General features: G+C 45.7%; 1 protein-coding gene across 8 annotated transcripts in view; it reads right to left on the bottom strand.

Moving 5' to 3' along the window:
- The window catches only part of ICE1 (interactor of little elongation complex ELL subunit 1), a 79,346-nt gene that overhangs the window by 11,382 nt on the left and 43,814 nt on the right, over positions 1–24,150 (bottom strand). For all 8 annotated transcript variants that reach the window (XM_073332420.1, XM_073332419.1, XM_073332421.2 and 5 more), the window contains 2 exons: positions 1,266–1,456; positions 431–537 (listed from right to left, as the gene is read on the bottom strand). In XM_073332420.1, coding sequence (XP_073188521.1) covers positions 431–537; positions 1,266–1,456 — 298 coding nt within the window. The remainder of the gene's footprint in view (positions 1–430; positions 538–1,265; positions 1,457–24,150) is intronic.

Here is a 24,150-nt window from a genome sequence, read left to right on the forward strand (position 1 = left end):
TTACAGTGCATATATTTTGTAATCAAAAATAATATAAAAAGTGAGCACTGTGCACTTTGTAGTCTGTTGTAATTGAAATCAATAGTGAAAATGTAGAAAGACCCAAAAATGTTATAAATTTCAACTGGTATTGTTATGTGTGTGATTAATCACAATTTTTTTAACCACAATTAATTTGAGTTAATCGTGTGAGTTGACTGATTAATTAACAGCCCTAATATCAATATAACTGATCTTCACAGACAGCATAGAGAGAAGAAATATTTACTTAGTTATTGACAGTGGTGAATCATCACATTTAAAGTAACAATGAAATTCAAAAGCCAAAAATGTGTGAGTACTTCAATTCCAGCTTCCAGAAGCCATCCAGGCATTTTCAGAGGGTTTATTTATACAAAGAAGGAGTTCAACCAAAACTTATGGTACTCACCAATTAGCCTAAGTGTTGATGCTACAATAATATCTGGAGTAGGTGGAACAGTCTCATGTCCTTTCCTATGCTTTACCCACTGATCCATGACAGGCCAAAGCTCTTTACTGTGAAAGAAGACGTGTTGAAAACATATGGTATAGTGTTGATGATAATTATAGGATAAAATTAAATTAAAGAGCTGTGAGATAATTTATCATGCACCTTTTACAATCTTACCTGCTCAATAATTCATCTACTTGGAACTTATACATTCCCAACCCCTGAGCAGCTGTTTGTTCGTTTAAATTAACCTGTTAGAGAAATGACTTGCCTCCTGAGGCAGAAACCCAGGATATTACACTTGTCACAGTGTGGCTGGGTTACAGCTGTTCAATACTAGAGCAGTTTTGAATACAATGCATTTCAATTTTTAGTTGTATTTTCCAGTCACTCTTATGTCTGTTGGAAACTAACTATCATCTTCAGAAGATCAAGCATTTTATTTCCACTTATACATTGAGCTGAGCCAAGAGTCCCAGAGGTGCTCCTAAATCCATTTACAAAGTAAACCACTCTGGTAACACAGTTTCACACCGATGTTTTCTTGCTATAGTATCAAACAATTTTGTAAATCATTTTTGACTAGTTACTGTTGCTGTTCTACTATGGACTGAAACTACCAAAAACAGTAGCCATTTTATAGCCTGGATTGTCATCAGTTAGAGAAACATAAAATGATCACTACAGGATTTTGTTTTTAAAGCTCATAGGTTAAAAGCAAAAGAACTGGCTTTTGAATATAATGAAAAGGAAAAATTTAACATTCTGAAGTAAGGAGTAAGTAGCACAATACCTTATGATATTGTCATGCGTCCAACTCCATTTCAAGTGACAGCAGAGGAGATCAATAGCAAGTATACATTCCCAAGTGCTTTCACTCAGATCTTCTCCATATCGCTCACTCAACTGGAATTCCATTTTTGGACACAACTGTAGTGCCAAAAGCAGACTTGAGGCCATAATGCCTGTATCCAAAGGTGGACTCTGGAAAATTAAAATCAATTGATCTTAAAACAGGAAAAGGCAACTATCCAGAACTGAGTGTACTTTTCTGATCCTAAAAATGGCCAGCAGGCAAAACCACCATACACTATTCTCACAGGAATTCATTTTGTATAAATACTATAATTTGATTACTTTTGGAATTATAACCCCATTTGTATATACTCAGTATTTTCCTTTTCTATAGCTGGTGTCATTCCAAACATGATTTTTTTTTTTTTTTTTTTTTTTTGGCAGTTAGAACATTTTCATTTAAATTATGCTCGGGTGAGAGAACCTTTTCCACTGCAAAAAGGCATTTTTGCTCACAACTCAGATTTACTGAATTTTTGAAGTCTAATCTAAGGATTGTCTAATCCTTACTAGAGGCTAGTTTCCAAGCAAGTGTGTCAAAGATATTTTAAACTAGCTAAGTAACAAGTGATTAAAAACTATTTTGCACATCTAAACTGATGCTAGAATAATCAGGGGATTTAAATGCAGATACATTTTTTAAACATCCAGGTGCAGGACTAATTTTCTCAGGACAGATATTGTTACAACAGAACAGCAGTAAATTCTGGAATGATTATGCATTACACTAAACTGATACTGTGACCTTGAATGAAATTGAGAGATTTAATACTTTCATAGACGGGGTAATTCTGATTGGATAATATGGATCTTTATATAAAGGAGCTGTTACTTACCAGGACCTGTTCTTCTAAAGTTGCTTCTGTGTATTTCCACTTATGGAATATGATGTCCTGCGCACTGATAGAACTGCTTTGAAAAGCCACATCCATTGGGGGAGAAAGGGTGATCGTGAGAGATCTCACATGAGGGTAATGTCTTCACCCTACTCCACATAAGGGAGTGCTACCACCGCCTCAGTTCCTTCCTTCTACTTGCAGCACCCTGATATTATATAGAACTCTAAGGCAGAGGGGAAGATGGGCAAGTAGCACGAATGCACAGAGGTAACTTCCAAAGAAAAAACTGTTACCTACGTTGTCGTAACTGTTTTTAGAGATGTGTTGCTTATGTCCATTCCATTCTAGGTGTGTGCACGCCCATGTGCGCAGTCACTGGAAATTTTTGCCTTAGCAGTATCTGTAGGGTTGGCTGCGGCACCCCTTTGAGTGCTGCACTCATGGCGCTGGCATATTAGACGCCGTCAACCCTACGTCCTCAGTTCCTTCTTGCTGGCAACTCAAACAGAGGAGTAAGGAGGGCAAGTAATGGAATGGACGTGAGCAACACATCTCAAAGAACAGTAACGAAAAGGTAGGTAACCGTTTTTTCTTCAAGTGCTTGCTCATGTAGATTCCATTCTAGGTGACTTGGAGGTGGGCTCAGAGTTCACAGTCTAGTGGCTTGCAGCACTACTCTACTGAAGACAGCATCATCCCAGGCCTGCTGGTAAGTGCTCAATGGGACATAAACATGTGGACGGACGACCAGTGGTCACCCTACAGATGTCCTGGATAGGCACTTGAGCTAGGAAAGCTGCCAAAGAGGCTTGCGCCCTGGTTGAGTGGGCAGTTACAATCACTGGAGGGGGCACCTTTGCCTGATCTTAGCAGCAGTGAATGCAGGCAGTGATCCAAGAAGAAATTCTGTGAGCAGACACCAGATGACTTTTCATCCTGTTGGCCACATTCCGCAAGTTGAAGATTGTCAGCTTGCAGAATGGCTTGGTCCTTTCAACGTAGAAAGCTAGCGCCCTCTTGATATCTAAGGACGGCAACCTATGCTCCTCCTCTGACTTATGCAGCTTTGGAAAAAAAGACAAGTAAATGTACTGTCCCATATGAAACTGTGAGACCACCTTCTGCAGGAAAGCCTGATGTGGCTGCAGTTGGAACTTGTTTTCGTAAAAGACCATGTAGGGCAGTTCTGAGGTAAGCACTGTAATCTCAGAGACCGGGCGGGCAGATGTTATTGCAACCAGGAACACAACCTTCCAGGAAAGGACGAGAGATCAGGAAAGCCAGAGGTTCGAAGGGGGGTCTCATGAGCTGAAACAGTGCAAGTTCAGGTCCCTTGGAGGAACGGGGTCCCTGACGTGTGGGTAGAGGTGCACGAGGCCCTTGAGGAACCTGGCAGTCATGTACTGGGTGAAAACTGACGTACACTAGAGTAGTGGATGGAAGGCGGAGATAGCAGCCAAGTGGACCTTGATAGAAGGGACAGACCTTGAAGCTTGAGATGCAGAAGGTTGTTCAGGATTACCTGGAAAAGATCCGGATTACCTGGAGGAGGCCCACTCTGGCAGAATGCATTTATCTGAGATCCAACCACCGCTTCCATTTGGCCAGGTAGGCCGCTTTGGTTGAGGGCTTTCTGCTGCCCAACAGGACCTGCTGGACAGCGGCTGAGCACTCCTGCTCCCCCACATTTAACAATGCAGCAGCCAAGCTGTCAGGTGCAATGCTGCCAGGTTCGGATGCAGAGGACTGCCATGGTTTTGGGACAGCAGGTCCAGCCTGAGCTGAAGCAGTAATGGAGCGGCCACCGAGAGGTCCAGCAGCGTGCCAAATCAGTGCTGGCACGGACAAGCCAGCACTATGAGGATCACCTTCTCCCTGTCCTGCTTGATCTTGGTAAGGACTCTCTGAATTAGCAGCATTGGGGGAAGGCATATAACCAAGCCCCCGACCACAGGAGCAGAAAAGCATCCGACAGGGAGCCTTTGTCGATCCTCCAAATTGAGCAGAAATATGGCACTTCCTGTTCTGCCTGAATGCAAACATGTCCACCTGGGGAATCTTCTAGATGGAGGGACCACTTGTGATGAGACGAGAAGGTCCTGCTGAGGTGATCTGCCAAAGCGTTCCTGGCCCTAGAGAGGCGTGTGGCTACAAGATGGATGTTGTGTTGCACACACAAGTTCCAGAGCCTGAGGGCTTCCTGGCCAAGGGCAGACAAGCTGGCTCTGTCTTTTTTCTTGATATAAAACATAGCCGTTGTGTTGTCCATCAGGACCTGGACCACCCAGCTTTTTATGTGAGGTAGGAAGGCTTGGCAAGTCAGGCGAACTTCTCTCAGCTCCCCGATGCTGATGTGTAGGGAGCGATATCGACTTGACCAAGATCTTGTGTACTGAAATTGCCCTCTCACCCCAGTTCCAAAGCATCGGAGATTAGGGTCATCAAGAGGGACGGAACTGCGAAGGGAACTCCATCCAACCTGGTGGATTCTTAGCATTTTAGGGGGAGGGATAGCTCAGTGGTTTCAGCATTGGCCTGCTAAACCCAGGGTTGTGAGTTCAATCCTTGAGGGGGCCATTTAGGGATCTGGGGCAAAAATTGGGGATTGGTCCTGCTTTGAGCGGGGGGTTGGACTAGATGACCTCCTGAGGTCCCTTCCAACCCTGATATTCTATGATTCTGCCACAATGTGAGCGACAAGAGTAAGTGGTCTGGGACCCTGATCACAGGGCCCATACTATTTCTGTTGGGGACGAAGACCGACACCAGCCATGCCTGCAGGAGCCTGAGGTGGAGCCACGTGTGCTGGACCATGTAAGTTCAGGCCGCCATGTGGTCTAACAATTTCAGGCACGTGTGAGCAGTGGTGGGGGGGATGGACTTGCATGCATAAGATCAGGTCCACCATGGCTTGGAACCAAGCCTGGGGGAGGAAGGCTCTGGCCTGAGTAGTGTCAAGGACCACTCCAATGAACTGTGTTGCACTGGAATTAAGTTAGACTTTTTTTCTCTTTTATTAACAGCCCCAGGTCACAACAGGTGGAGCAAACCAGGTCAAGATGATACCATATCTGATCCTGAGATTGACCCTTTATTAACCAGTCGTCAAGGTATGGAGAAATTTGAACCCCTCGGCGCCTCAGGTGCTATGCACTTTGTAAACACTTTGGGGCTGACGAGTGACTGAAGGGCAGCACTGTAAATTGAAAATGGCAGTGGCCCAACACAAAATGGAGGAAACACCTGTGCCCTGGGAAAATGGAAATATGCATCCTTTAAGTCGAGGGCAGCGTACCACTCTCCCAGATCCAGAGAGGGAATAATGGAGGCCAAAGAGACCATGCAGATCTTTAACTTGTTGAGAGACTTGTTGAGGCCCCTTTTGCTTTGGGGAATAGGAAATAGCAGGAGTAGAACCCTTTCCCTTTCAAGTCCGGAGGGACATCCTCTACTGCCCCCCAGGCATAGGAGGTTCTCAATCTCTTGAATGAGTAGTTGCTCATGAGAAAGGTCCCTGAGGAGGGACTGAGAAAGGAGATGGGAGGGAGGGTCGGCCACAAACTGTAGGGTGTAGCCTGAAAACATTATGTCGAGCACCCAACGGTCCAAGATCAACTGCAACCAGAAGAGGCGCAGGTAGTTGAAGAAAGAGCGGGGGAGGGGGGTCTGTGTGTGCATCATGAGAAGTGACTGGGGCGCTGTCCTCAGGAGCATCCTCAAAATGCCAGCTTCTGGCTTCCTTAGCCTCTGGAAGAATCAGGCTGGGTAGAAGAATGGGAAGATAAAGGGTGACACCATTTAAATTCTTAGTTTCTGACCACCTTCCTGTAGGAGCTGGACTGAGGGAAACCCCATGACCTTGACAGTGGGGGATGGAACACTTTCTAGCCTACTGATGGGTGGGTAGGCCTAAGGACCAGAGGATGGCACGGGAGTCTTTAAGGCCGTGGAGCCGTGCATCGGTCAGCTTCAAAAAGAGCCCTGATCCCTCAAACGGGAGGTCCTGGAGGGTAACCTGCATTTCCTGGGACAGCCCGGAGGACTGGAAAAAGGCTAATGTAATGCCCATCTTTAAAAAAGGGAAGGAGGAGGATCCGGGGAACTACGGGCCAGTCAGCCTCACCTCAGTCCCTGGAAAAATCATGGAGCAGGTCCTCAAGGAATCAATTCTGAAGCACTTAGAGGAAAGGAAAGTGATCAGGAACAGTCTGCATGGATTCACCAAGGGCAAGTCACAGACAGCTGTAGCAGCACAGGAGCCAGCAAACTGAGCTGTAAACAGGGGAGTTTCAGTGGGAGTTTGAAAGGGGAGTTTGTATTGTGGTGCTTGTTTGGGGTTTGTTTCTGCTGTGGGTGGTGGTGTTTTGGTGTGGTTTTGTTTCCCAGATTAATAGGATTTAGGTGGGAAGGCTATTACAGAGGCAGCAGTAGGAGTGACCCATGTAGCGGAAGACACAATGAACATGACTGGATGTGGAAGCTGTGGTATGTATATTATCCTGGACGGGGTCCCTGGTAACAGTTTTGTCTGCATGAAATGCCATCTGATAGAGCTGATGGAGGAAAGGATCCGAGGTTTGGAAATGCAGGTGGGAAGTATGGTTGAGTTTAGAAAGGGGTTCAAGCAGATTATGGAGCAAAGACATTGAGGTATATGAAGGGAAAAGCTCAAGACTTGCAGATGGAAGCAGGACTGAGGAATTCTGAGGGGAGACTGCTGGGTGAGGAAAGTGGTCAGTGGAAGCATGTGACTAAAAGAACCAGGCAGAGGAAAAGACGGGCTAGTGAAGGAGAAATAGAGCTCAAGAATAGCAGAGTTGGAAAATGAAGAAGGGGCTCAGCAGGTAGTCACTGAAGGTGGAAGGGCAAGGAAGAAGAGAAGAGCGGCTAGCCCTATAGGAAAAGGGGAAGAGTCATAGAATATCAGGGTTGGAAGGGACCTCAGGAGGTCATCTAGTCCAACCCCCTGCTCGAAGCAGGACCAATTCCCAGTTAAATCATCTCAGCCAGGGCTTTGTCAAGCCTGACCTTAAAAACCTCTAAGGAAGGAGATTCTACCACCTCCCTAGGTAACGCATTCCAGTGTTTCACCACCCTCTTAGTGAAAAAGTTTCTCCTAATATCCAATCTAAACCTCCCCCACTGCAACTTGAGACCATTACTCCTCGTTCTGTCATCTGCTACCATTGAGAACAGTCTAGAGCCATCCTCTTTGGAACCCCCTTTCAGGTAGTTGAAAGCAGCTATCAAATCCCCCCTCATTCTTCTCTTCTGCAGGCTAAACAATCCCAGCTCCCTCAGCCTCTCCTCATAATTCATGTGTTCTAGACCCCTAATCATTTTTGTTGCCCTTCGCTGGACTCTCTCCAATTTATCCACATCCTTCTTGTAGTGTGGGGCCCAAAACTGGACACAGTACTCCAGATGAGGCCTCACCAATGTCGAATAGAGGGGAACGATCACGTCCCTCGATCTGTTCGCTATGCCCCTACTTATACATCCCAAAATGCCATTGGCCTTCTTGGCAACAAGGGCACACTGCTGACTCATATCCAGCTTCTCGTCCACTGTCATCCCTAGGTCCTTTTCCGCAGAACTGCTGCCTAGCCATTCGGTCCCTAGTCTGTAGTGGTGCATTGGATTCTTCCATCCTAAGTGCAGGACCCTGCACTTATCCTTATTGAACCTCATCAGATTTCTTTTGGCCCAATCCTCCAATTTGTCTAGGTCCTTCTGTATCCTATCCCTCCCCTCCAGCGTATCTACCACTCCTCCCAGTTTAGTATCATCCGCAAATTTGCTGAGAGTGCAATCCACACCATCCTCCAGATCATTTATGAAGATATTGAACAAAACCGGCCCCAGGACCGACCCTTGGGGCACTCCACTTGATACCGGCTGCCAACTAGACATGGAGCCAGCTTTCTACCCACCTTATAGTGCATTCATCCAGCCCATACTTCCTTAACTTGCTGACAAGAATACTGTGGGAGACCGTATCAAAAGCTTTGCTAAAGTCAAGATACAATACATCCACTGCTTTCCCTTCATCCACAGAACCAGTAATCTCATCATAAAAGGTGATTAGATTAGTCAGGCATGACCTTCCCTTGGTGAATCCATGCTGGCTGTTCCTGATCACTTTCCTCTCATGCAAGTGCTTCAGAATTGATTCTTTGAGGACCTGCTCCGTGATTTTTCCAGGGACTGAGGTGAGGCTGACTGGCCTGTAGTTCCCAGGATCCTCCTTCTTCCCTTTTTTAAAGATTGGCACTACATTAGCCTTTTTCCAGTCATCCGGGACTTCCCTGGTTCGCCACGAGTTTTCAAAGATAAAAAGAGTCAATGGAGACTACACCAAATATGAGCCCCAGGAAGATACAGGAGAGGTTGCAGAGGATTGCAAGGGAGAATAGGAATGCAAAGAACTTGCAGCCAGAGGGAACAGGGGATAGACTGGAGAATAGTACCGTCACCAGGAAAAGGCAGGTCTATGTGATCGGGGACTCTTTACTGAGAAAAATAGACAGGCCTGTAATCAGAGCTGATCCAGAGAATAGAAGGGTGTGCTGTCTTCCAGGTGCTAAGATACGGGATGTAGCCCTGAGGTTGAAAAGGATCCTAAAGGGAGCGGGAAAGAATCCCCTAATTATCCTTCATGTGGGAACAAATGATACGGCTAGATTCTCGCTGGAAAGTATTAAGGGAGACTATGCTAGGCTGGGGAAGACGCTTAAGGAAATTGAGACTCAGGTGATCTTTAGTGGGATTCTGCCTGTTCCTAGAGTAGGCCAACAAAGGTGTGACAAGATTATGACGCCAACAGATGGCTTAGGCAGTGGTGCTATAAGGAGGGCTTTGGGATGTATGGCCACTGGGAGGCATTCATGGACAGAGGACAGTTCTCTCAGGATGGACTTCATCTGAGTAGGGAAGGAAATAGACTTCCAGGATGGAGGCTGGCACAATTGATTGAGAGCTTTAAACTAGGAATTTGGGGGAGATGGTTGGGAGATGTCCAGGTAATCTCCACACCGGATTTCAGCATTGTGAGGGAAGAAAACAAAGTAAGAAAGGATACAGCCATGGGTAGGAGAAGGTATATAAGGAGGAAGGGCAGTGTGGATACCAGTCTAGTAGGTTATACTGGCTGTAGAATGGCCATGCCTAATTGGGTACAGAATTTGAGCGAGGCCAAACAGCAAAAATTATGATGTACACCAATGCGAGGAGCCTAGGTAACAAAATGGAGGAACTAGAGCTACTGGTGCAGGAAGTGAAACCAGATATTATAGGGATAACAGAAACATGGTGGAATAGTAGTCATGACTGGACTATGGGTATTGAAGTGTATGTGCTATTTAGGAAAGACAGAAATGAAGGCAAAGGCGGTGGAATAGCGTTGTATATCAATGATGAGGTAGAATGTAAAGAAATAAGAAATGATGGAATGGATAAGATAGAGTCCGTCTGGGCAAAAATTACACTGGGGAAGAAAACTACTAGAGCCTCCCCTGGGATAGTGCTTGGGGTGTGCTATAGACTGCCGACATCTAATTTGGAGATCGATAGACCCTCTTTAATGTTTTTAATGAAGTAAATACTAATGGGAACTGTGTGATCATGGGAGACTTTAACTTCCCAGATATAGACTGGAGGACAAGTGTTAGTAATAATAGTAAGGCTCAGATTTTCCTAGATGCGATAGCTGATGGATTCCTTCGAGTAGTTGCTGAACCTACTAGAGGGGATGCCATTTTAGATTTGGTTTTGGTGAGTAGTGAGGACCTCATAGAAGAAATGGTTGTAGGGGACAATCTTGGTTCAAGTGATGTGAGCTAATTCAGTTCAAACTGAATGGAAAGATTAACAAAAATAAATCTGCAACTAGGGCTTTTGATTTCAAAAGGGCTGACTTTCAAAAATTAAGGACATTAGTTAGGGAAGTAGATTGGTCTGAAGCATTTATGGATCTAAAGGCAGAGGAGGCCTGGGATTACTTTAAATCAAAGCTACAGAAGCTATCGGAAGCCTGCGTCCCAAGAAAGGGGAAAAAATTCATAGGCAGGAGTTGTAGACCAAGCTGGATGAGCAAGCATCTCAGAGAGAAAAGGAGTACTTGTGGCACCTTAGAGACTAACCAATTTATTTGAGCATAAGCTTTTGTGAGCTACAGCATCTGATGAAGTGAGCTGTAACTCACGAAAGCTTATGCTCAAATAAATTGGTTAGTCTCTAAGGTGCCACAAGTACTCCTTTTTCTTTTTGCGAATACAGACTAACACGGCTGCTACTCTGAAACCTCTCAGAAAGGTGATTAAGAAAAAGCACAAAGCATACAGGGAATGGAAGATGGGAGGGATCAGCAAGGAAAGCAACCGTATTGAGGTCAGAACATGTAGGGATAAAGTGACAGGCTAAAAGCCAAGTAGAGTTGGACCTTGCAAAGGGAATTTAAACCAATAGTAAAAGGTTCTATAGCCATATAAATAAGAAGAAAACTAAGAAAGAAGTGGGACCGCTAAACACTGAGGATTGAGTGGAGGTCAAGGATAATCTAGGCATGGCCCAATATCTAAACAAATACTTTTTCAGTCTTTAATAAGGCTAAAGAGGATCTTAGGGATAATGGTAGCATGACAAATGGGAATGAGGATATGGAGGTAGATATTACCATATCTGAGATAGAAGTGAAACTCAAACAGCTTAATGGGACTAAATCAGGGGGGCCCAGATAATCTTCATCCAAGAATATTAAAGGAATTGGCACATGAAATTGCAAGCCCATTAACGAATTTTTAATGAATCTATAAACTCAAGGGTTGTACCGTATGACTGGAGAATTGCGAACATAGTTCCTATTTTTAAGAAAGGGAAAACAAAAAAGTGATCCGGGTAACTACAGGCCTGTTTGACATCTGTAGCATGTAAGGTCTTGGAAAAAATTTTGAAGGAGAAAATAGTTAAGGACATTGAGGTCGATGGTAAATTGGACAAAATACAACATGGTTTTACAAAAAAGGTAGATTGTGCCAAACCAACCTGACCACCTCCTTTGAGAAAATGACAGATTTTTTTAGACAAAGGAAATGCAGTTTCAGTAAGGCATTTGATACTGTGCCACTTGAGGAATCATTAGTTAAATTGGAAAAGATGGATCAATATGAAAACTGAAAGGTTGATAAGGAAATGTTTAACAGGGAGACTACAGTGGGTCCTACTGAAAGGTGAACTGTCAGGCTGGAGGGAGGTTACCAGTGGAGTTCCGCAGGAATCAGTTTTGGGACCAATCTTTTTATTACTGGACGGTGCCTCTCGCCACCCCTCTGCTCACTTCCACCAAAGAGGCAAACTCCTGGGCTTGATCCTGTAGGAGGCCCTCCTTCAACTTGCTCAAAAAGTACCACAGATTGAAGTTGTACCTTCCTAGCAGGGCCTGATGGTTAGACACCCAAAATTGCAGGCTGGTTGTGGAATGAATTTTCCTGACAAACCAGTCCAGTGTCTTGGCATCTTTATTTCTTGGTGTGCCACTCACCTGGCCCTGCCTATCCCTTTCATGGACAGTGGAGATGACCAGGGATCCCACTGCAAGGTGAGTGTACAGGTACTCAAACTCCTTTACTGGGACATAGTACTTCTTTTCCGTCTTATTGTAGATAAGCGGAATGGAAGAGAGGGTGTGCTATACAGACATAGCAATTTTTAGGACCCCTGGATAGCTGGGTAACGCAACTCGGGCCAGGGTGGAGGAGGGTATGACATTAAAGAGGTCTGCCTCCTCCCCTAGCTCCTCAGCCTCCAAGTTCAGGTTGACAGCCACCCTTTTGAGCATGGCTTGGTACTCCTTGAAGTTGTCAGAGGGGATGCTAGTTTGCGAGAGGCCCACCACCACTTCATCCAGAGATGAGAGACTACTGCACTGCAAGGGGAGGGGTGGCTTCCCTTTGCTAGTCTGCAGTCAGCTCTTAGGGCATTGGTGCCCACTGTGCCACCCTGACATCAGATTTGGCACCGTGCTCTGACTCCAGTAATGGCGGGGGTAGTTTGTGTGCCGGGGAAGAAGGGTGTGAGTATTGGACCACCATAACAGGTACACCCCACTGGTTCCAATATTGCCACTGAGTGGGCCCCTCTCCCTGCCTCCACGCCACTGCTGCAGGAGCCGTGCTGGTCGCATTGCCTAGTGGCAAGTCGCCTTTTATAGGTGAGGGGGCTGAACTGTCCTTTGGACTATTGCCCTTCCGGTGACCAGGTCGGAGCATAGATGCCTGATACTGCCGACTGACCTTCGTCAATGACCGGTAAGGAGAGGGTGAGGATCGGTGCCTGCCCGAAGAGCAGTATTAGGGAGTCAGAACAGTGCCACGACCGGGAACAATCCTGCACGGGGGGGGGGGGGAATTGAAGCCTGGGAGACTGTCAAGACAATGGTGATCTGCACCTTGGCGATCTCTGGTAGGAGGCCCAATTGTACTGTGGGTACAGGGATCGGCATCATGGCTCAGGTGTCCCGTGCCTCGTAGGTGAAGACCTTGGCATCAGGGACCTGGGCCTTCTGACAGGGGACCGAGGCTGCTTTAGAAGGGGGTCCCATAACTGGCTTGCCCGAAGATGCCGGGGCCTTAGGAGGGCTTGTCACCTGGCTTGGCATCTGCAGTGCCTGCCAGTCTACTTGCTCTTTGGCAGCCAGGCCCTCTTTGGGCACCAATGGCCCTACAAGGGGCTGACCCCCTGCCACTCCCAGAGTCGGAGGTGGGTCCCTGGCTGAGCTGGGGGTCCGACTGCAGTGTTACCTCAAGTAGCTCCACGGCAGGCACCTGGCCTAACCTGAAGCCCCCTTTTTCTGTGGTGCTGGCGGCCCCATCGACTTTGACCGCTTCTTAGGTGCCAGTAAGGGGGAACGGTGCCGGTGGTGCGCTGCATGCCGATGCCAAAGTGTTGAGTTTGGATTCCGATTGAGAGGGCTCTGAGGTAGAATGAAGCGCCGTCTCCACGAGGAGGGCCATCAAGTGAATATTCTGCTCCTTTTGAGTTTGAGGGTGAAAGTTTTTGGAGATCCAGCACACTGGGCCTTTCTGTGGGACTCCCTCAAACACTTTAAACAGCTATCATGGGGGGGGTCACTAATGGGAATCAGCAAGCTGTACGATGAGCATGGCTTAAAGCCCCATTCCGAGGTGAAGCCCCTGCCAGGACTCTAACTACTAAACTACTCTAACACTTAACTTAATGGTATAATTAAGTACCCAACAACTAAAAACAAAGGAGACAGAGCAATGGACTATAAGAACCACTAATGCTCTTGCGATGCAAGACAAGGCGCTCCAACCATCACAGGCAGCAAGAAACTGAGAGGGCATAGGGTTGGCAGCGCCTAATATACCAGCGTATGAGCGTGACACTATCAAGGGGGCGCCACAGCCAACCCTATGGATATTGCTAAGGCAAAAATCTCCAAAGACACTGCACATGGGTGTGCTCACATCTAGAATGGAATTGATATGAGCAAGCACTCGAAGAACAGATACTGATAAGTAACCTCTCTTTCATGATTGAGAGGCTCTGTATTCCCATTTCAGGGAGATTAACAAGTGGTGTCCCACCAGGATGGCTGTGGGCAAGGAATTCTTAGCTAAATATGGACCGCTCTCCACAACTGGGGATCAGAGCACAAAGCTAAATCCAAAGAGTACTGATTGGTGAATGTGTACACTAAACTTCAAGTTGCTGCATTATATATCTCCACTAGGGAAGCTGCCAGAGGCATGCCACTAATGGAGTGCTGGCTCTAGTGGAGTCACTCTTTAAACCAGGGGACACTGGTTTTCTAGCAGAGATGTAAGTGTGCTCCTCTGTAGTAAGGAAATACTATTATCCCAGTTTTACAGATGGGGCATGGAACAACAGAGAGGTTAAGTGACTTGCCCAAGTTCACATAGGAAGTCTTTGGTACTTGAACCCAGATCTCCCAGGTCTCAAGCTAGTGCCATAACCAGTGAACCATCATTCATCTCCCCATATACTACATATAACCTATAGGATTTTCTAACGAGCTTGGTATTTTCCAGGTAAAAACAAAGCATCCTTTTTACATCTAGAATATGGAGAAGAGTTTCCCCTGCAAGGGAATGGGGTCTAGGGAAGAACATGAAGGAGATAGTTGGGAATCTGAGACCACTTTAGACACAAAGCTAGGATGGGGCATCATGGTGACTTTCTACTGCCGTACCATAATATGAAGTGGAGTGGCCTAAGCTCATGCACCCTCCTAGCAGATGGCCATTTTGATAGAAAAGCACTCAAGAGGCTTGTGCCAGATACACATAAGTAGGGCCCATCAACTTAATCAGGGCAAGCTTTAGGTCCATGAAGGTGAGAGCTCACTAACTGGGCGGGGGGGATGGGACACCTTTACCATGTGTGAAAGTGGAATTTTCTGCATTTTTTTATGAATCTTATGTGCACCTCAGTTTCCCTCTATAATTAGTACTTAACCCACCCCCATCCCCCAGGACTAAGTCTTCTCTTAGGGGCAGCACAGGACATGAGTTACCTTGCTGTCTGGGTTGCAGTGATTAGGGTCACTAAGGAATTGGCTGAAACCCGCTGAAAGTAACAGATCAATACTGAATTCAAAGGAGACAACAAAAAGCCCCAGTGGCCAGAACATTGACACCCAGGAAATAACACAGAGGAAGGAGATTTTCCTCCCACCATGCATCACGGAAGCTGAGCAGAGACCCCAGCTTAAGAACAGAGGACTGAGACATGAACAGCAAGGGATAAAGTGTGGGCTTCTGGAGGAAGCTGGCTGCTCTCTCCTAGGACAAACAAGTGAGTCCGAGAGAGCCTGAGATAGAATCCACTGTACTTGGCTGGTGATCTGCTCTGGCTTGACCAGAATGGACTATGCTTTAACCTTTATTTCTCTATGTTAACATAAGGACTTTGAATGCTATGTTCCAGCTGACTAATAAACCCTACTCTGTTTTGAAAAGATGGTTTGTAACTGCAAATACTTGTGGGGGTAGTGCATTAGTCCCTGAAGAGTGTATAAGTGTCTACAATCTATGCCTGACCTATCAGTCCTTGTCCCCATCCTCAAAGAAAACTTGCACAACACTTTCAAAAGACAAGCCTGGGAGATAAAATTCATAACTCTGCTAGATACTAAAAATCATGGACTGAACAGACACTGGATTTGTTGTAATAAACCATAATCTGTAACCCACTATCCCCCTCTTTTTGTCCTATGACTGCAGGGGTGTTAATGGACTGCTCTACCTCAAATGGTCCCTTACAATATGTGCTACCTAATTATGCTAAATGGATCTGTTCCATCTTGCATTTAGCTATGACACTCAGCATATCTTTTCTACACCTAAAGAGTTTGTGTGGCTCAAAAGCTTGTATCTCACACCAACATAAGTTGGACCCATAAAAGATATTACTTCACCCACCCTGTCTCTCTAATACCCTGGGACTGACATGGCTACAACTACACTACATGTAATTACAATAAGTAGATACTGCTCCCATGTGGACGTTTAAGAAAGCTATATCTACGCCCTGAAACTTAAGGTGTACAGGGTACTCTAGGACTGCAGGGACCCCAGCTCAAATGGGATTAGTCCTTGACTAGTGGCCCAAACAGAGAACTGCTTCATTTCTGTTTATAGCATTTCAGTAATATGGCTTGGAACATCTGAGACATAGGTTCTCAGGCCAGTGCTGACAAGGCCACGCTAGAAGAGACGATTACTCACCTGTGCAGCAACTGAGGTTCTTTGAGATGGCTGTCCCTGGGGGTGCTCCACTTTTAGGTGTTTGAGCGCCCCTACGCTTCTAATAGGAGATTTAAGGTAGAAGTGTCCTGGTCGGCAACGCTCATTCTGCTCGGAGTGGGTATCGCAAGCGCGTATCCAACTGCCCCCCAGTTCCTTCTCTGCTGCAGAGGATCGAAGAGAAACTCCGAAGCAGAGGGGAGGAGGGGGGTAGTGGAGCACCCACAGGGACACTCATCTTGAAGACCCTCAGTTACTGCACAGGTGAGTAGTTGTTGTTTCTTCTTCCCCTGTGGGTGCTCTGCTTTTAGGTGACTATGGAGCAGTACCTTTCAGTGGAAGGAGGGGCTTTGGAGATATTTACTGAGAGGCGGATAACACTGATTCTCCGAAATGAGCGTCAACAGCTGATTGCTTCTCTATAGCATAATGACTGGTGAAGGTGTGGTGTGATGCCCAGGTAGCTGCTTTATATATATCAATGATGGGTATATCTTTAAGAAAGGCCAGTGATATGGATATAGCCCTGGTGGAATGCGTGTGAAGACCAGAGGGGGGTTCTAGGTCATGTTCGCGGTAGCATAATCAGATGCACTCAGATATCCATTTTGAAAATCATTGTTTGAAAATGGTTAGTCCTTGAGATCGTTCCATTGTGGAAACGAACAATCTGGTGGATTTTCTGAATGTCTTTGTTCTATCTATATAGAACGTGTGTGCCCTACGAACACCCAGCGTGTGAAGAGATGCTTCCCTGATGTCAGCATGTGGCTTTGGGAAGAATACAGGTAAGTAGATGAGCTGGTTGAGATGGAAGGATGAGGCCACTTTAGGTATGAATTTCAGATGTAGGCGAAGGATTACCTTGTCCTTGAGGAATATGGTGTAAGGTGAAGTTACCATCAGGGCACCAAGCTCTCCAACCCGTCACGCAGATGTAATTGCGACTAGGAAGGCAACATTCATGGACAAGTGTAATAGTGAGCTGGTAGCCAGAGGCTCAGAAGGTTTGCCCATGAGGATACATAGGACTAAGTTAAGGTCCCACATAGGAATAGGGTCTCTGACAGTAGGGTAAGTATTCTGTATACCCTTGAAGAAGCGTTTAATGAGAGGAAGTGCGAATATAGTGAGGCCATGTACTTTGCAATCACAGCTTTCCATTCCACTTAAGTGTACCCAGAGTGAACTTACAGAAAGACCTGATTTTTTTTAAGGTCCGCATATATTCAAGTATTGCAGGTAATGAGGCTGTTCAAGGGGAAAGTTGTTTGCCTCCGCAACATAGTAAGAAATGACGCCACTTTTGAGCATATGGTTTTTGTGTGGTTAATAGTCTGCTGTTCATCAAAATATCCTGGACCTCTGTGGAACAGCCTGCCTCCAGAGGTGTCAGCCACAAATTAGCCATGCCTTGAGATGGAGGATCGGGATGTTGGTGGCAGAGACTACCTGAGTCCTGTGTGAGTAGGTGAGGTACGAGTGGGAGGGACCATGATGGTGGTGTAATCATCTGGTTGAGTTAGAGAAAACAAGTTTGTCTAGGCCATGGTGGTGCGATCAGGATTACTCGGGATCTGTCCTGTTTTATCTTGTAAAGGACAAGAGATATCAGAGGAATCGGGGGAAAAGCGTACATTAGAGATGCTTCCCATTTCATGAGGAAGGCGTCCCCGAGGAAGTTTTCCCTGAGTCCTGCCCAGGAGCAGCATTGAGGGCACTTTGTATTGTGGGGCATTGCAAAAAGGTCTATTTTGGGGAACCCTAGTGTTGGAAGATAGTGGTGAGGATTTCTGGGTCCATTTCCCATTCATGTATCTGGGAGAAGTTTCTGCGTAGCTCATCCGCTGTGATGTTTTGGCTTCCCAGTAGGTAGGCCGCTTTGAGAACTATGTTGTGGGAGATGCACCACTCCCAAAGGTGAACTGACTGTGCAGTGTGGGTAAGACCGAGCCCCACCTTGGTGACCGATATAAAACATAGTGCAGATCCTTACAGACAATTTGGCCACCATCTTGTTGTGAATGAGGAGCAGAAAATGGTGGCATGCATTGTGGATCACCCGGAGCTCCAACAGATTTATGTGGAGCATGGACTCCATGGAGGACCATCTGCCCTGGATGATATGTTCAGACAGGTGTGCCCCCTACCCCTGGAGACACACATCTCTGGTTATCGTTACTGATGGGGTGTGTCGTTGGAATGGGACACCCATGCAGATATTGGAATGGTTTGTCCACCAAGATAACGAGTTCTTTATCGTGGTGGGCATGGTCAGTCGCTTGTGAATGTAATGTCTGTGAGGAATGTATACTATATGGAGCTATGCCCGAAGGTGCCTCATATGAAGTCGTGCATGTTCCACAACAAATGCGGTTGTTGACATGTATCCTAGAAGTTGGAGACATAACCTGGCGGATGTCTGCGGGCTGTTTTGTATAGTTGCTATGAGGTTCATTAATATGAGGAAGTGTTGATGGGGTAGACTTGCCAATGCTGTGGTGTAGTCCAGGTGGGCACCTATGAATTCCAACTGTTGGATCAAAATTATGGTGAGTTTTAGGGCACTGATTTGTAGGCCTAGTCTTATGAACAGATTTGCAGTGAGCGACAAGCGTCCATCGCCTGTTGGCATGAAGACACTTTCAACAGGTAATCGTCCAGACAGGGGAATATAATTATCCACTATCTGTGAAGATGGGCTGCGACTACAGCGAGGACTTTGGAGAAAACTCACAGGCCACGGTAAGCCCCAAATGGGAGCACTTTGTACTGGAAATGTAGGTTGCCTACTGTGAAACGTCTGCGTGAAGGATGTATGGTAACATGGAAATACGCATCCTGGAGGTCGAGGGCTGAGAGCCAATCTCCCTTCTCCAATGCCAGGGTAACCATCTTGAAACGCTGAGTTCTGAGAAACTTGTTTAGCTTGCACAAGTCCAATATGGGCCTCCAGCTGCCCTTTTTCTTTTGGATGAGGAAATAGTGTGAATAAAACCCAGTCCTCCTGTGCTTGGGAGATAGAGGTTCTACAGCACTGAGTTGCAGGAGGGGATTTCCTGCTATAGTAGATGCTCGTGAGAATGGTCCCTGAAGAGGGACGGGGAAGGGGGGGTGGGTTTGTTGAATAGAGGTGAAGGGTATGGAACAGCCCTTGCGTATAATCTCCAGAACCCATTTGTCCGATGTAATGGTTGCCCAGACCGAAGAGAAAGGTGTTAGGCGGTCTCCAAATGGACTGGAATCGGGAGATGGTTGCGATAATGGAATGTGAGGGACTCTCATGCCCTCAACCAACACTTAAAAAATGCCTGTCTAGAAGTAGATGGTTGGGACATGGCCCATTGCCCCGGTGTCTGTCGTTGTCTTGGCTGACGATGGTAGCACTGTCTCTGCAGCTGGGTGTACAGAGCAGTACAGAAGCACTGGGTGTGTCATAAATATAAGGGGAAGGGTAAACCCCTTTAAAATCCCTCCTCGCCAGAGGAAAAATCCTCTTACCTGTAAAGGGTTAAGAAGCTAAAGGTAACCTCGCTGGCACCTGACCAAAATGACCAATGAGGAGACAAGATACTTTCAAAAGCTGGGAGGAGGGAGAAAAACAAAGGGCCTGTGTCTGTCTGTATGATGCTTTGGCCAGGGACAGAACAGGAATGGAGTCTTAGAATTTAGTAATCTAGCTAGGTATGTGTTAGATTATGATTTCTTTAAATGGCTGAGAAAATAGCTAGAATGACTATTCCTGTCTGTGTGTCTTTTTTGTAACTTAAGGTTTTGCCTAGAGGGATTCTCTATGTTTTGAATCTAATTACCCTGTAAGGTATCTACCAACCTGATTTTACATCGGTGATTCCTTTACTTCTATTAAAAGTCTTCTTGTAAGAAAACTGAATGCTTTTTCATTGTTCTAAGATCCCAGGGTTTGGGTCTGTAGTCACCTATGCAAATTGGTGAGAATTTTTACCAAACCTTCCCCAGGAAGTGGGGTGCAAGGGTTGGGAGGATTTTGGGGGGAAAGACGTGTCCAAACTATGTTTCCCAGTAAACCCAGATAAAGTTTGGTGATGGCAGTGGAAATCCAAGGGTAAAATAATTTTGTACTTTGGGGAAGTTTTAACCTAAGCTGGTAAAAGTAAGCTTAGGAGGTTTTCATGCAGGTCCCCACATCTGTACCCTGGAGTTCAGAGTGGGGAAGGAACTTTGACATGGTGGCAGAGCGGTGGGATTAACCTGAAATCCTTTTGAGATCAATTTGAGATTTTTTTTGAACCAGAAAAACAAATTTTAAAAAGGAAATTTTTTTTTTCTTTTGGGGCTGCTGGAAAGGAGGTCCAACTGAAAGCAGCTATTTTTTTCTCTGCTTTGGGGCCAGAGCACAGACAAAACGGAATTGCAGGTTTTCTTTCCCTGGAGGCAGAGCAGTTAACCTCCTGCAGGGAAATTCACAGTCTTAACTTGCAACCTGAGGCCCTGTGTGCCGACAGTACCAGGGCAGATTTAGCGGTCAGAGATTACTTTTTGCATGGTGATTCTCCCTGGCGGGGGGAGGAGTGAGCCCGCTTCTTTGTTTTCATGAGGGCTGGGTCCTTTGTGCTTGTCTTAGAGGAGCATCCCATGTCCGACACGGCAGCTGGTGAGTGAGTGAGCTGGTAGGGAAGGGTCCCCTGCTCATGGTCAGAGGCAGGACACAGGGATTTCTCCAAAGCATCAGTTTGAGCTGGAGTTCCCTAGCCTTTCTGGTCCTTGACGTTAGCTTTTTGCAGTGGTATACTTCTGCATAACATGAGTCTCCCCCAGGCAGCGAACACACTGGGAGTGTCCATCAGAAGCTGGTACTGACAGTCTACAGGTGAGGCAATGTTTAAAGCCTGGAGAGCCAGGCATAGCCGTTTGAAGAGAGTCTCTGGTTATTGTCTTTTAAATGAAAAGGGAAGAGACAGGAACCCCACAGGGAAGAGAAGGGGTAATTTCAGGCAAAAAAGGAAAGGAAAAAATATTCTGAGGAAAAGTATTCTGAGGTGCAGCTGTTCCGACCGAAGCCAACAGCAGCAAAGAAGAAACTGGGGGATGGCTACACACAGAGCATCATGCGCTGGCTGCAGCGTGTGCGTGGCCAACCAGGGCATTGCTACCTTAAATCTCTGACTAGAAGCGCAGGGGCGCTCAAATACCTAAAAGTGGAGCACTCACAGGGACACTCCTCAAAGAACTAACAATTTTGATTCTGTCCAATCTGATCTTCTTTATAATGCTAGATATCAGGGAAAAGGGAGGGAAGTCATTTTAAAAAAAAGAAGCGTTGGTTCCAACAGAGCCGAAACCTATCCAAGAGGAAGCTTCAGTGCTCTTGTGCAAGGTATGTGGGAATTTGAAGTTGTGTTCAGACACAGAGAGGTCCATTACTGGGTGGTTGCATCTGTCCTCTGGACACAATGGGTTTCAAGGATCACAAAAAAATCTTCCTCTCCATTTTCATTCTTTGCCAGGTGCAGCACAACAGAAAAGATTCGACTTTGGATGTACCACAGCCCATTTTCCTGTGTCTTCAGATAAGACCAGAGAAGATGCTCCCCTCCTGCTTCTTGATGTAATACATGGCTATGTAGAACAGGTGTTTACAGACCACTCCAAGTCTTGAGGACCCATTGTACTGCCCTGAACTTCAGTAAGCTAACACAGCCTCTGGACTTCCAGATGTTCCAGAGGGCTTACACTTGGATGTCTTAACATGTGGGAATTCTATATTAGATTTCTTCTTGACAGATAAAGTAGTACTGATCACAGAACTAAAAAATGATTACTTAGGTACAAATGATCATGACTTAATCACATTTATAATGTGCTAATAGAATAAAATCCAGATCAATGCTATGCATATTTGGTGCTTTCATAGAATCATAGAATCATAGAATATCAGGGTTGGAAGGGACCCCAGAAGGTCATCTAGTCCAACCCCCTGCTCAAAGCAGGACCAATTCCCAGTTAAATCATCCCAGCCAGGGCTTTGTCAAGCCTGACCTTAAAAACCTCTAAGGAAGGAGATTCTACCACCTCCCTAGGTAACGCATTCCAGTGTTTCACCACCCTCTTAGTGAAAAAGTTTTTCCTAATATCCAATCTAAACCTCCCCCACTGCAACTTGAGACCATTACTCCTCGTTCTGTCATCTGCTACCATTGAGAACAGTCTAGAGCCATCCTCTTTGGAACCCCCTTTCAGGTAGTTGAAAGCAGCTATCAAATCCCCCCTCATTCTTCTCTTCTGCAGGCTAAACAATCCCAGCTCCCTCAGCCTCTCCTCATAACTCATGTGTTCCAGTCCCCTAATCATTTTTGTTGCCCTTCGCTGGACTCTCTCCAATTTATCCACATCCTTCTTGAAGTGTGGGGCCCAAAACTGGACACAGTACTCCAGATGAGGCCTCACCAATGTCGAATAGAGGGGAACGATCACGTCCCTCGATCTGCTCGCTATGCCCCTACTTATACATCCCAAAATGCCATTGGCCTTCTTGGCAACAAGGGCACACTGCTGACTCATATCCAGCTTCTCGTCCACTGTCACCCCTAGGTCCTTTTCTGCAGAACTGCTGCCTAGCCATTCGGTCCCTAGTCTGTAGCTGTGCATTGGGTTCTTCCGTCCTAAGTGCAGGACCCTGCACTTATCCTTATTGAACCTCATCAGATTCCTTTTGGCCCAATCTTCCAATTGGTCTAGGTCCTTCTGTATCCTATCCCTCCCCTCCAGCGTATCTACCACTCCTCCCAGTTTAGTATCATCCGCAAATTTGCTGAGAGTGCAATCCACACCATCCTCCAGATCATTTATGAAGATATTGAATAAAACCGGCCCCAGGACCGACCCCTGGGGCACTCCACTTGATACCGGCTGCCAACTAGACATGGAGCCATTGATCACTACCCGTTGAGCCCGACAATTTAGCCAGCTTTCTACCCACCTTATGGTGCATTCATCCAGCCCATACTTCCTTAACTTGCTGACAAGAATACTATGGGAGACCGTGTCAAAAGCTTTGCTAAAGTCAAGAAACAATACATCCACTGCTTTCCCTTCATCCACAGAACCAGTAATCTCATCATAAAAGGCGATTAGATTAGTCAGGCATGACCTTCCCTTGGTGAATCCATGCTGGCTGTTCCTGATCACTTTCCTCTCATGCAAGTGCTTCAGGATTGATTCTTTGAGGACCTGCTCCATGAGCTTTAAAAGGGCCAATTTCACAAAGCTGAAAATAATTGAGACAAATCAGCTGGGAGGAAGAATTTAAACAGAAAAATGTGAATGGTAATGGGAATTGTTTAAGAACACTTTACTAGATACACAAAGCCCCAACTGATGAAGACTGGTTAAAAACAACCTGGTTTGGGGGGAAGTGAAGCCAGCTATCAAAAATAAAGTTATATAAAACAAATGGAAGAAAGGGGAAGTTGATAGCGATGAATATAAATGGGAAGGTAGGAATTGTAGAAAGTTGAAAAGGGAAGTAAAGAATCACAAACAGGATTTTATGGCCAGAAGAGTAATGGCAATAAGTGGGAGGTTTTTTTAAGCATACTAGGAACAAACAGAATCCTTACAATTGTATTGGTCCATTACTAGGTGGAAATGGTAGAATTATCATTAATAATGTAGAAAAGTGTTCAATAAATATTTCTGTTCCGTATTTGGAGAAAAACAGATGATAAAGTATCCTACTTCTTCCACTCCATTAGTACCTCAGGAGCATGTTAAACAGCAGCTACTGAAGTTACACATTCTAAAACCAGTAGGTCCGGATAACTTAAATCCGAGAGTCTTTAAGGACCTGGCTGGACCAGCAATGCCGATCTTCAGTAAGTCTTGGAGCACTGGGGAAGTTCCAGAAAACAGCTAACGTCATGTCAATATTTAATAACTGTAAATGTGATGACCCTGGTAATTTATAGGCCTATCAGTCGGACATCAACCCTGGGCAAGATATTAGAGTGGCTGATAGGAGACTTGCATAATAAAGAATTAAAGAAAGGTAATATAATTAATGCCAATCAACATGGATTTATGGAAAACAGATGTGGTTAAATTAACCTGATTTTTTTTTAAAATGAGATTACAAATCTGGTTGATAAAAGCTAATAGTATTGATGTAATACACGACTTCTGTAAGGCATTTTACTTGATACTGCACAAAATTTTGATT

This window comes from Lepidochelys kempii, chromosome 2 (genome assembly GCF_965140285.1).
Source record: "Lepidochelys kempii isolate rLepKem1 chromosome 2, rLepKem1.hap1, whole genome shotgun sequence".
Lineage (NCBI taxonomy): Eukaryota > Metazoa > Chordata > Testudines > Cheloniidae > Lepidochelys > Lepidochelys kempii.